The following is a 12,859-nucleotide window of genomic DNA, read 5'->3' on the forward strand; positions in this document are numbered from 1 at the left end:
AAGTCCCCTGCTCTTGAAAGTAGTGGCCTTATGAAGATGTTCGGTAGTGTCTTGCAGTGCATTTTCCCTATTCACCAGAACCTGGAACCTCCAGGGTGTCTATGTGTGTTGCTTATGACCTACAGTTGTGGCAGAGCCATGCTTGTCTTCTTGTTGTGGGAAGGGTTTGATCTTTGTGTTATTAGTTGGCAAGTCTGGGGACACCTTGGGCTTGAGTTGAGTCAAACTAGGCATTTGCCAGAGATGAGGCAGCACTGAAATGTAGGGCACTCTTCTTGTGTTGTCCCTTGAGAAGCTTTCATTAGTATGCAGGCCCATTGCTAGACCAAATGTCTGCCTCCTGCCCACTGCCAGGTCTGAAGCTGGACTGGTGTGTTTATCTTCCTTTCTCCCTGGGACAGGAGTCACTTTGGAGTGGTGTTGTCCCCTGTTGGGGCTGCTTGCACCCTGCCAGGCTTGTCACACTGCTTTGGATTGTCTCCTGCCATGGGCATGTTGGAGGGGGTGTTTTCACAGAAGAGCATTGGGGCACAGCATGTGTGCCAACAACATTTGCATAGGTCCTCTATGGGATAGGACTTATGACCACCTGGGAAAACTTCTGAGGCCAGGATAGAGGGAGTAGGTTCCCAGATGAGTATGGGGTGGGATACTCTGTTAGCAAGCTAGGTAGAGACCTTTTGTGCTGTGCTGGTTTCTGTAGGTGTCTGTGTTATCTAGGCTGGGGGGTGGGGTAGGGAAATGGTGCCCATGTGCCCTTTTGTAATTTGAGAAGTCTCCCAAAGATCTCTGCCCCTCCAGCACGTGTTCTGAGATTAGTAAACAAATCTTCCCTATATATCCCAGGCATTTCTCAAGCTGCTGCTTCTATGCTTTATTTCAGTAGGGCTGTTTGTTGTGATCTCTAAGGGCAAGGACTGGCTCTCCCAGAGTGGAGATGCTGATTTTTAAAATTCCAGGTGTTAAGCACCACTGATTTTAAGAAGTAGCAAAGTTTGGCCCTTCTGGTTTTCAAAGTCAAATGCTATGGAGATTCATCTTCCCAGTGTGGGTCTCCAGTCCCTGGGGTACTAGGTGTTGGATCTACTCCTTTCTCTTCTCCATGCCCAAGCATGGCTCCCTCATATGGATAGTCCTGTGGCTCCTGAACACATTGCCACCATTTCTACCCTCTTAGATGTGGCCTCTTCTCTACATTTATCTGAGGACAGTCAGTTCTGCCAGTCTTCAGGTCATTTTTCTGGTTTATTTACTCTGATGTGGGTGTTATCTAGGTATAACCATGGCATGGAGTGAGCCTAGGATCCTCATACTCAGCCATCTTCTCTGGAAGTCCCTGAAAGTATGCTGAACTTTTAAAGGTGCCATATTATCATGGTTCTTAAACCTAGTAAAATCCTGTACTTATTCAACCCTTAAATGAGTAGTTCTCAAATGTAAGGATATATCAAGTTGCCTGAATTTAAACCCAGACATCTCTGGGTCCCAGCTCTAGTTTCCAGTTCAGTAGGTCTGCAGTGGACCTGAGAATCTGCATTTCTAACAAGTTCCTAGATGATACTAATGCTTCCGGTTTATAGGCTGCACTTTGAGAACAACTGGCCTAAGTCAATTTACAGTGCCTAAGGGAACTGAAAGAAAGTAGGCTGCTAAGGATAAAATTTTCATTAAGATCAATGAAATTCCTATTTCTGATGTGGCCTTTAAGGGCAATAAACATACTTCAAGAAAAAAAAACCAGGTGCTCAAAGATCAGTGAGTAAGGGCCTCATTCCATTAAAAGGGCATAAAATCCGTATTCAAACTCAGAAATAGTTTATGTTCTATGGACTGAGGACCATTTCCCATTCTCACATAACCCAGTGAAAACTTGTTGCAATAATCCTGTTTTATCTTCACCATTATATGTTGGGAGTAATTAAATTTAATTATATTTTTCTATGAATCATAGGTATGTTGATCCAAAAGTTCATATAGAAAAATAAACACACAAGAATGGCTAGTTAAACATTTAAAAAGGAGCTATTAAAGTGAGGATAACTAGCCACATCAGATATTTAAACATTATATCATGATGGGCACCTGGGTGGCTCGGTCAGTTGAGCGTCCAATTTTGGCTCAGGTCGTGATCTCACGGCTTGTGGGTTCAAGCCGCACATTGGACTCTCTGCTGTCAGCTCAGAGCCTGGGGCCTGCTTTGGATCCTCTGCCCCCCCCACCTCTCTCTCTGCCCCTCCCCTGCTCATGCTCTCTCTGTTTCTCTCAAAAATAAACATTAACAAAATTTTAAACATTATACCATGAAGCTTGCATAAGTAAAATACTGTAGCATTTGAGCATTGGGTAGTCAAATAAGTGGTACAGAATAGAAGGTCCAGAAAAGAGATCTAACTACATAAAAAGTATAGTTCATGATACAAACAGTATATCTCAAATCACTTTGAGAAAGTGTTTTCATAACTGCTGTTGAGAAAACTAATCATTTGGAATGGATAAAACTAGATACATTCTTAACACCATACACAAGAATAAAATTCAAAAGGAATGCAAAGAAAAATTTAAAAGTATACAAATACTAAAAGAAAACATGTGTTACACCTTACCTGGGGTGTTGGGAAAGACTTCCTAACTATGATTAAAAGCCTTGCTACAATGAAAGATAAATATGATAATTTTGATTTAAAACATTTTTAATTTTTTTTCATGAAAAAATACCATGGGCAAAGTCAAAAACAAATGAAAAGCTGGGAGAAAATATTTGCAATGTATATCACAGATAAAGGTTAACAGCCTTAATTTATTTAAAGGACTTTTAAAAGTTGAGGAATTGATGGGCGCCTGGGTGACTCAGTCGGTTAAACGTCCGACTTCATTCAGCTCAGGTCATAATCTCATGGTCTATGAGTTCAAGCCCTGGGTCAGGCTCAGTGGTGTCAGCTCAGAGACTGGAGCCTGCTTCAGATTCTGTGTCTTCCTCTTTCTCTCCCTCTCGCCCACTCATGCTTTGTCTCTCAAAAATTAATAAACATTAAAAAAATAAATAATAAATAAAAGTTGAGGAATAGAGAAGTCAGAATCCTATAGACACAAGCATACAAAAATATGTTCAATTTTATTCAAAATAAGAGAAATTCAAGCTAAAATTATACTGAGATGTTATTTCTCATTCCTCAGCTTGACAAAAATACCAAAGCCTGTCAATACACTTTATTGATGAAGCTATGAAAAAACAGGTGCTCATGCATTGCTGGGTAGAATGCAAAATAGTGTAACTCCTATGGAGGGGATTTTGGCAATAACTAATAAAATTACATATGTAGTTACCTGTCAATTAACCAATCTCATTTTATAAATACTGACCATAACTTCAACAATATGAAAATGTATACACACATGGCAGCACTGTTTGTTATTGTAAAATATTGGAAACTATGTAAATACGGAAGAATAGGAGTTTGGTTAAATAAACTATAGCACACATACACAATAAAGTACTATGCAGATCTAAAATGGAATTGGAGGGTATCTATGAACTGATACGGATTTCCAAAATACATCAAGTGAAAAATAAAGCACAAGAGAACACTTACAGCATGCTACCTTTTATGAAAGAAAAAAGGGAAAAGAATAATACATACATATGTCAGTTTATCTTTACATAAAGAAACATTGAAAGGATGAACCAGAAAACAATGAATTTGGTTATCTACAAGGGGTGTAGGAAAATGGGGTAGAGAGGATACAGATAGGGGTGACAGTTCTTGGAGTATAACTTTCTGTATAGGTTTGATTTTTGGAAACATGTTGAAGTTCTACATATTCAAACATATGTAGAACAATAAAAAAATTTTAATGGGTAATGGCATTCAAAAGGTGAAAACTTTAAGGGATGCCTGGGTGGCTCAGTTGGTTGAGCGTCTGACTTCAGGTCAGGTCATGATCTCATGGTTCATGAGTTCCAGCCCTGTGCCGGGCTCCATGTTGACATCTCAGAGTCTGGAGCCTGCTTCGGATTCTGTGTCTCCCTCTCTCTCTGCCCCTCCCCTGTTCACACTCTATTTCTCTCTCTCTCTCTTTCAAAAATAAATGAACATTACAAATTTTTTTAAAAAGGTAAAAACTTTCAGCCATAAGGTAAATAAGTCACAAGGATGAAATGTTACAGCATGGTGACTATAGTTAATAATATTGTATTGTATATTCAAAATTTGTTAAGAGAGTAGATCTTAAAAGTTCTCATCACAATAAATAAATGTCTGTATGTATGTGTGGTGATAGGTGGTGAATAAACTTATTCTGACAATAATTTTGCAATATATATGTATATATATCAAATTATTATGTCATACATCTAGAACTAATACAGTACTATATGTCAGTTATACCTCAATTTAAATAAATCAAGAAGAATGGGATGAGGGTGCTAAAATTGAAACTAAGTTGGAACAAATAAACCCAAATGAATTTCAAATAAAACACATAACCACACTGAAGAGAAACAACAAATCTTAGCCATAAGTTATCCAGCATCCCTGATTGAAGGAACTGCACATCACCTAGAATTCCTGGTTCTGAAAGTACGTTACTTAAGTGGATGAGACTTTGGGTATTCTGTTTGGGAAAGAATGGTACATTTATATACATGTAGGCATTTTTAAAAGTATATATGTGGGAAAGATATTGGGTAGCCAAAACAACAGCAGACATGATTTGTTATGCTGTGTCAATTTGCCCTTCTTAGGGTTACATCAATTTCCATCAGAAGGATCACTCCTCTTTCCATTTTCTGTTCAAGTATTTTTTGTGGTGTTGGCTCTCCTCCCAGAGTTGAACATGAAAGAGGAGGCATAGTTTGGACTTATTGCTGCCATCTTGCCACCACGTAGAGTCTGAGAATAGGCCAACACTGAGATTTGAAAGATAGAAAAAAATGTCCCCATGAAATTGCCTGAGATATGAATCCAGCCAATAAATCCATTCTGCTTGTTTAACCCATTTTGAATTAAGTATTAGCACCTGAATCTATAAAGAGCCTAATGGGTTTCCTGTAAAACCATGGTTAAAGACATTCATTTGAATGCCCCTAGCATCAAATTATCCTATGTTAAATATTTTGAAACATTAGTATCAGCAAAAAAATCTCTTGCTGAATTCTCATGCTTCTTGTCATATATTTATTACATAACCTGCTGATTTTCTCATCTTGCCTTTCCTGTCATGAAGCTCAGAGCTAAATTTAATGCTTAATTCAATTATCTATTAGTTCTGGCTGGGGGGAACACTTTTCATTTAAGTTTTTTTCTTTTAATTTCAATTTTAATAGCCTTATTGCATATATGTCTGTTACTATAAGCAAGCTTGTATATCTTTTAGAAGAAAATAAAATTAGTAATAGTATCTGTCACAGAAGCACAACATATGTCTGTTAAGTTAAAAATGCATTTATTAACAAAGAAAATGTGTTTTTGTCAGAATCTGAATAATCAGAGGTCAAATAAAGTGGCTTACTTTAAAATAATAAAAAAGAGAAAACTCTAAAATATGTAAGTTCAGGAAATATAGCAAATGTACCCGAGAGTCTTACAGCAAAGAGAAAAGGAATTCCCTGGGTTCTAACCTGTACTTAGGGAGGTGGGTCACAGGGATAAGGCAAGGAAAGATAGAGAAAGAGAGGCTGCTGGGGTGCCTGGGTGGCTCAGTTGGTTGAATGTCTGACTTTGGCTCAGGACATAATCTCACAGTTTGAGTTCAAGCCCCATATCAGGCTCTGTTCTGTCGATGCAGAGTGTACTTGGGATCCTGTCTCTCTCTTTCTCTGCCCCTCTCCCGCTCACTCTCTCAAAAATAAAAATAAAAAAATACATTACAAAAAAAAAAAAACAAAGAGAGGCAGCTGCAGGCTTGAATGAAGCATGTTCTAATTCTAGAAGAAGCTTGTGGTAAAAGGACATATTTTCCACCTTCAAAAATAGGTCTCCCAATATTTTCAGTCTATCTCTCCAAGTAAATAGAAGGGCACCTTGGAATCATGGGAGAAACAAATTGTGATCTGCTTCTTCCACCCCTTACCATACCTTCAAAGTCAACTTAGGAAGATTAAGTCAGCTTTAGCCTGGTAAGCCTGAATTAATTCAGGGCCCCACAGACCAAAAAACACATTCCTATCTTGGTAGCTATTGCTTACAAAAATGCAGAAAGAAGTTCAGTGCAAATAAGCTGCTTAAAGTATGATGATGTATAAATGGCTATCAGATATTTTACTAAGGGGTTGGAGGGATGGGAGTTATGAAAGAAGCAAAAGTAGAAGATAAATGAAAGAGGCGGCTGTGGGAAAGCAATTTTTTCAGACTTCCCAAAGTTGCCCTAGAGTCTATCCTGTTTACCTTTAAGAAGTTTAGAAATATAGAAAAGGTACATAGAGATTCTGATTTCCAGGCTCTAAATGCATTTTTGAACCTTCTACAAAATCATGTCTAAATGTGTATGCATAACTGCTATATCCTAACATGGCCTACAACTGTATGACTTTTTGTGGAGGGGCACAATTTATGTAATTCTACTTGATACCAAACTTAAAAATTTTCCCAGTACTTAGAGGCTAAGGTTTTAATTTTTACATACTGTAGAAAAGGTTGTCACCTCAACTAACTTTCAGACAAATGTATTTTCCTGATAAAGCCTAAAACTACTGTTAAGTTTTCATCTTCATTTTCTTAAATTACTTTGCCTTAAAGAAACATTAGAAGAGTAATCCTAAAGTGGGAAATTATACAGCTCAGGAAATCTCAAGGTATATGCATAAATAAATATCTTGAAACACTTTTATTATAACTGGCTCCTAAACAATATTGAACAGGTTTTAATAAAATATGCAAATAGCTGTCTGTGTTTATAAAAGTAGACACAGTTTTATATCTATAAATAATGAAGCAAGGTCAATTTTAAAGTGTTAGAAAGTCGCAGCCTTTTTATTCAGTACCTAGAGAATGCCATTAATTTAACATGATATCATGATAAATGTTACTTACAGAGTTTTAACAAGAACAAAAATAAATATAATTTCTATGTCATCTTTGGCATGTTGTAAATTCAAAATGATAGCAATTTATTTAGCAGCACTGTGAGGAAAAAAAACACTGTAAAATGTACTACTGGACTTGGTTTTACATGAAAAAAGTACAACGAAGACTTTAATGTCAAAAGTAACAGTGCTTTAAAGAAAACAATTATAAAATAAATGATGGTGTTAATTCCGTAATTTACTCAGAGGAAAAAAATATAGTTATTTGAATATTGGGGACCTTGTTTTCTTAATTGCAACTTTTAAGTTTTTAAGTGCATGTGATTCAAATTTACACACAATTTCTATTTAACACCATTTCTGCCTTGAGAAGTGCGATAAAATGTCAGTAATTATATTTTTTATATCAGAATATAAGTTTAGGAATCCCAAAATGTATGGGAAGTGTTGGAAAGACATTTTTTCTTATTGTAACTATAGCAAACTTGTTATAGCTGCATAAACCCTATGTAACTCACATCTACTAACCCTACCTATTGTTTTGTTTTTAAATCAAATACAGAAAAACCATATTGTCTCTTTTTTTTTTGTACTGTGTAATTTAATGCAATATAAATTCTCATTTCCAAACCATGCTGGCATTTGGATATTTAATTAAGGTTTCTTGTGTAACTTAAAACATTTTTTTTGCTAGAATGCTTTTGTGATGTTAGAAATAATTTTATTATAATTAAGAACAAACTTACATTTTTTTGCTATTAGTGGTATCAGTTTCAGAGAGTGAACTGGAGAACCCAAATGTGACCTGAGCATTATTAGTTTTATAGGAAAGAAAAAATCAAATAAATCCAATTGGTCACATTGTGACAATTTATTAAGAAACTAATGCACATAGTATATTCTGCAAAAAATATGCAGAACTGTTCTGCATAAAATTAGATGTTTAATAAATACCTTTTGAAGAGAAAATTCGTTCACATAATTAGACAAATAGTATGAAAGCAAAACAGTCATCCAATGATGACTATTGACTATTGAAGGTTTAGAAATGTGAATATAGAACAAATCCTAACTTCTTAATCACATATGGACTTATTTCTAAGCATTTACTAATATTTCTTGCTGGTCAATAAAAAGGTACATAATTTGTGGAATATATGTATACAAACTTGAATTACTACATTCTAAAAATACTTTTCCTTAGTGTTTTTCTTTTTATTTCAAAGAAACTTATCCCTATAATTTAGGACTTAAATACCTTCAAACAAACTGAAATTTAGGTGATCAAGCATTATCATTTTATTCAAATTATATGATGGATTTTACTATATTGAAAGAATAAAACCAGGAACAGTGCATCCATAAGTATAATGTATTTGTGAATAATCATTATCAATGCCACTACACTGTTGCATAGGAAGGCAGATAGCACACTACTGAATTGTTCTGTTAATTTCAGCAATTATTTATACTGAGATACACATCAAAAATACCTAAGTAAGTTTTGGAATGTAAGAAATTGTTCTAAAGTAGTTTGATTGATGTTGACCAGGCTATACTTAATATGGCTTGCATTCTTGTTGAGAAGTAACATTGAGGATCTCTGTGTCCTGAAATGTAGACAAAGGATCTAGAGACTTGGACTCCACTGATATTGCATTCAACCTTTCTATACTCTTGCTTATCAAAAAACAGGAATAGAGGCTGGGGGGATGGGCTGGAGACTCCTTATGTCATAGGTTATATACTATGAGAAACAATACAGATAAACGTGCATTTAACAACTGTCTCCCTCCACACCGTTCTGTCATAGAAGTTCACTGTGATTAAAAAGTTTAGAATCTACTCCTGAAATCATTGTTGCACTATATGCTAACTAATTTGGATGTAAATTTTAAAAAATAAAAAAATAAAACCAAAATGTAAGTGATAAAAAATTATTAAAAAATCATGGAAATTTCTTGGAAGAGAAAAAGAATTTTGAAAAGTAGAAAGGATGAAGCAGTGCAAAAAGGAAATCGTTTATGGGATAATCTGAACCTGGGGCATACTGTGTAAATTCCTTGTCCCGAAGTATCTTCCCTGATAATAACTGATAAAAAATTATTCTCATCTGGTTAAACTGCCTAAAAATCCAGCAACCAGAAATTCATTAAATTAATGGGCAACTTCCTTCAAAAATACCAATTATTTATTAGCCATTGACAGAAAAATGAGAATTAATTTATCAAGATAGTTCTCCTTTCACCATTTTAGCTGAATATAACTGCTCTTTGAGAATGGAAGCTCTGATTTGGGGAGGGGAAAGCTTGTGTGGTACTTTGGGGCACAAAATCCTTCTGGAGTAAGCTTTAATCATGGAGTCCTCTGTAAGGTACTCAAGTAGGATAGCATGTGGGGACTGGAAAGCAGGAGAAAGAGAATATACAGAATGCCAGAGACATACTTTGCCTAGTTTAAAACAAGTTTTTTAGTTGATCTTAAGGCCAAGTTAAGCAGGTTTATTTTTTTCCTTTTTCATATATGAAGGGCCTCTTACTTCCAGGGAAATATTATTCGATCAGTATGAGTAAATTTCTATGGGCAGTAATATACTCACACGAATGTTCAATGAGGAGACATTGTAAACATTAAGCATCTATTCTTAAGTTTGTGGGTTGTCTACACATAAGAAATCCTTTTGGATTAACCAGACGTTCTATAAAAATGTTTTTTTATGTTTAATTACTGATAGCAATACATTACAAAAATTAATGTTTAGGCATTTCTGTGTCTAACAAAATAGGCTCAAGTTTGATTTTCATGAATTGGCTGAAACCATTTCACCCCCACAAAATCACCACCACTACATTTTAATTTACTTACCAATGGCTTCTTGTGTTTCCTTACGATAATATGCGCTTTAGGACGATAGATTCTTAGTCTTTCTGGGAAAACATGATGTTTTCCCTCTGAGGAAAATAACAATACAATATCCTCTCCTTTCCAGAACAACAAAACTCCTAAATTGTGCTATCAGTAAATACTAGCAAGAACCATCAACTAAAAAGAAAAGCAATGCAAATTAATTGTTCATGAATCCATTAGAAACAACAATATCCTAAAATTTTATAGAAAGGATTTGTTTTTACTGGTTAAGCGTTTATAGGAACCCCACCAAAACAGCGCCCATTTACATCTGAATTTATTGCTCTAGCCAAAAAGTACATGAGTAAGCATCCCTATCTGGATTCCTTCTATAAAATTAGAGTATAATTTGAAGATTTCCCTTATACTAAAGTTGCCCCTACTACTTTTTTAAATCTACTTTGTTTGAATTTTCCAGCAGAAAAGTTTTGCACCATTATTGGGAAAATCTACTAGTGTTTCTGTGTCTTTTTATAATTTTTCAATCCTCATTGAGTGATGAAGAATCTTACTGTTCATTGCTTAATTCTGATTGTGTTCCTTTCATGAAAGGACTGTATAATATTACCCCTCTGAGCAACCTCAGTGAGAAATTAATTAAGATAATCTACTTTTGGGCGCCTGGGTGGCTCAGTCGGTTAAGCCTCCGACTTCAGCTCAGGTCACGATCTCACAGTATGTGAGTTCGAGCCCCATGTCGGGTTCTGTGATGACAGCTCAGAGCCTGGAGCCTGCTTCAGATTCTGTGTCTCCCTCTCTCTCTGACCCTCCCCCATTCATGCTCTGTCTCTCTCTGTCTCAAAAATAAATAAACATTAAAAAAAAGATAATGTACTTTTAAAAACCATTAATTAATTTAGAAAGATTGTAATTAATTATATGGAAAGATTAATTAATATAGAAAGATTGTAAGTTATTTTGTGATAATTTTGCACTTTCCAATTTCACATACCCTAATACTATTACTTGAAAACAATACTTGGAAATTGTATCTCTGTTCTGAAAAGTCCAACACCAAAATCATACCTCTAAGTTTGTCATATTAATTCTGATAAAAACAAGGCATGACAGCACTAATAAGATAATGACAAGAGGAAAGTAAGTCAGAATATATGAACACAAATGGTTACATGCAAGTAATTCTAGTAAGAAAGCAAAATGAGGAAAGAAAAGACAAAATTGGGAAAGAAAAACCCACAAGATATGGTACAGGTCTATTACTAAATAATGTTTTCCATGTGGCATTAGATGTTTTTAAATCTTTCAATTATTACAAAAAGACACCTCAAAGTAAAGATGTATACTTTTATACATTATACCAAAGAAACAGATCTTTTTACATGGAATATATATCACTTATATTATGAAGAGAATATGTATAGTTTCCTTTATTGAATACCAAAGTTACAAGTCTTCTAGACTAAATTTTATACTTCAGTGCTTAGTAATCAGCTTGCTCTCTGGATCAAGCAAAATAAAATACACAAAAAACAGTACACTTAGCACACACAAGTTGTTCACTTATATTCACTAAACAAAGCTGTAATATCCTCCAGTTTACATTCATGAGTTCTTTCTGTCAGTAGTAGTAGTAGTAGTAATGGTATTTTCTTCAACAAAGTGAAAAGATTCTTTAAAATTCCATCATTTAGAGATAACAATATATACCACCCCATGGTTCTAAATAATAAATTTAAAAATAAGACCAATTTTGCCAGACCTTTTTTATAAATAAGATTTAAAATGTGCTCAAATTTTATGTAGATCATGAATATTATTTTCTTTTCAAAATGTTAGTTTATCTCTTTGTAGCAATGTCTAAAGTTTACTGAAATGCATTGTATTATATCATGTGGGCTAAGCCCACAAGTCCATTACAATAAAATTTAAACTATATAACCATAGGATTCAAGGTAAATTAATACACTACACTGTAATTAAATTTTGAAAGTCCAAAGACAAAAATGTAGTTCATCACCAAAGGGAAAAATATGATTAAATCCAATTGAGTAAATTGAAAGTATGTTTACATATCATGAAGATGGTATCAACACATGTACTTTATTTTCAAAGGCTTAATTATAACGTATTTAGTAGATTACAAGACCAATATAAAGCCTTTGGCTAAAAAATTTCTTCTTTTGTACCATAATTTCATTAGATGTAAAATTTACAGAGGTCTTTTGGAAACCTTTATTTCTAGATGAGGACGTTTATGGATAATATATAGGTCTGTCTGAATACATAATCTGTGATTTGATTCTGTAAAAATTTTGGCACCAACTATATCAGGAGCTCATGTATTAGCACAAATGAATGTAGTTCTTTGGTTTTATGCAAAAACAAGTTTCTACAATACATTTTTGTTTGTTTTCCTTTTTAAAAAAGCCTATTCTTCAGGATCTGATGTTAAAAATATTGGCATTGCCTGGCATTATACTATTGTATTTGCATCCTGATTTTTGGTACTGATTCCCCAAATCATTATTTTATGAAACTAGAAAAACTATTAAAATAACTTTATTTGAAAGGAACTTTACAAGTTAGTGTGCAGAGAAGTTGTTAGGACCTTGTAGACACCAATTATATATTTAAACACTTGGACACCACTACAAAACAACATAGAGTATGAATACTGTGGACCTGTGTATTTTTTTTTATCTCATCTACCTAAAAAAGGAGGCTTAAACAGAATATTAAAGTAATGTAGCAGAAAACAATGCCTTTGATATAAGATTAGGCAAAAAGCCACACATTTAATTTTCTCTTCATCCAGTCTGGCTGAGGAACACTAGAAATCTTATAGGCCAGTTGATGTTCGTTTTTTCATGCTCCGTCGCTGAGCTAAGTTTGAAGCAGCAACAGGCTCAAGGACTGGTTGAAAGGTCTTGTGAGTCAGGGCAGAACATGTGGTGACCACTACTCCCTAAA

General features: G+C 34.6%; 1 protein-coding gene across 3 annotated transcripts in view; it reads right to left on the reverse strand.

Moving 5' to 3' along the window:
* Positions 1 to 7,868: 7,868 nt before the first annotated feature.
* The window catches only part of RPS6KA6 (ribosomal protein S6 kinase A6), a 241,591-nt gene continuing 236,600 nt past the window's right edge, over positions 7,869 to 12,859 (reverse strand). For all 3 annotated transcript variants that reach the window (XM_058712430.1, XM_058712431.1, XM_058712429.1), the window contains 2 exons: positions 10,774 to 12,854; positions 7,869 to 10,549 (listed from right to left, as the gene is read on the reverse strand). In XM_058712430.1, coding sequence (XP_058568413.1) covers positions 12,729 to 12,854 — 126 coding nt within the window. In that variant the 3' untranslated portion in view covers positions 7,869 to 10,549; positions 10,774 to 12,728. The remainder of the gene's footprint in view (positions 10,550 to 10,773; positions 12,855 to 12,859) is intronic.

Source organism: Neofelis nebulosa, chromosome X (assembly GCF_028018385.1).
Source record: "Neofelis nebulosa isolate mNeoNeb1 chromosome X, mNeoNeb1.pri, whole genome shotgun sequence".
Classification (NCBI taxonomy): domain Eukaryota; kingdom Metazoa; phylum Chordata; class Mammalia; order Carnivora; family Felidae; genus Neofelis; species Neofelis nebulosa.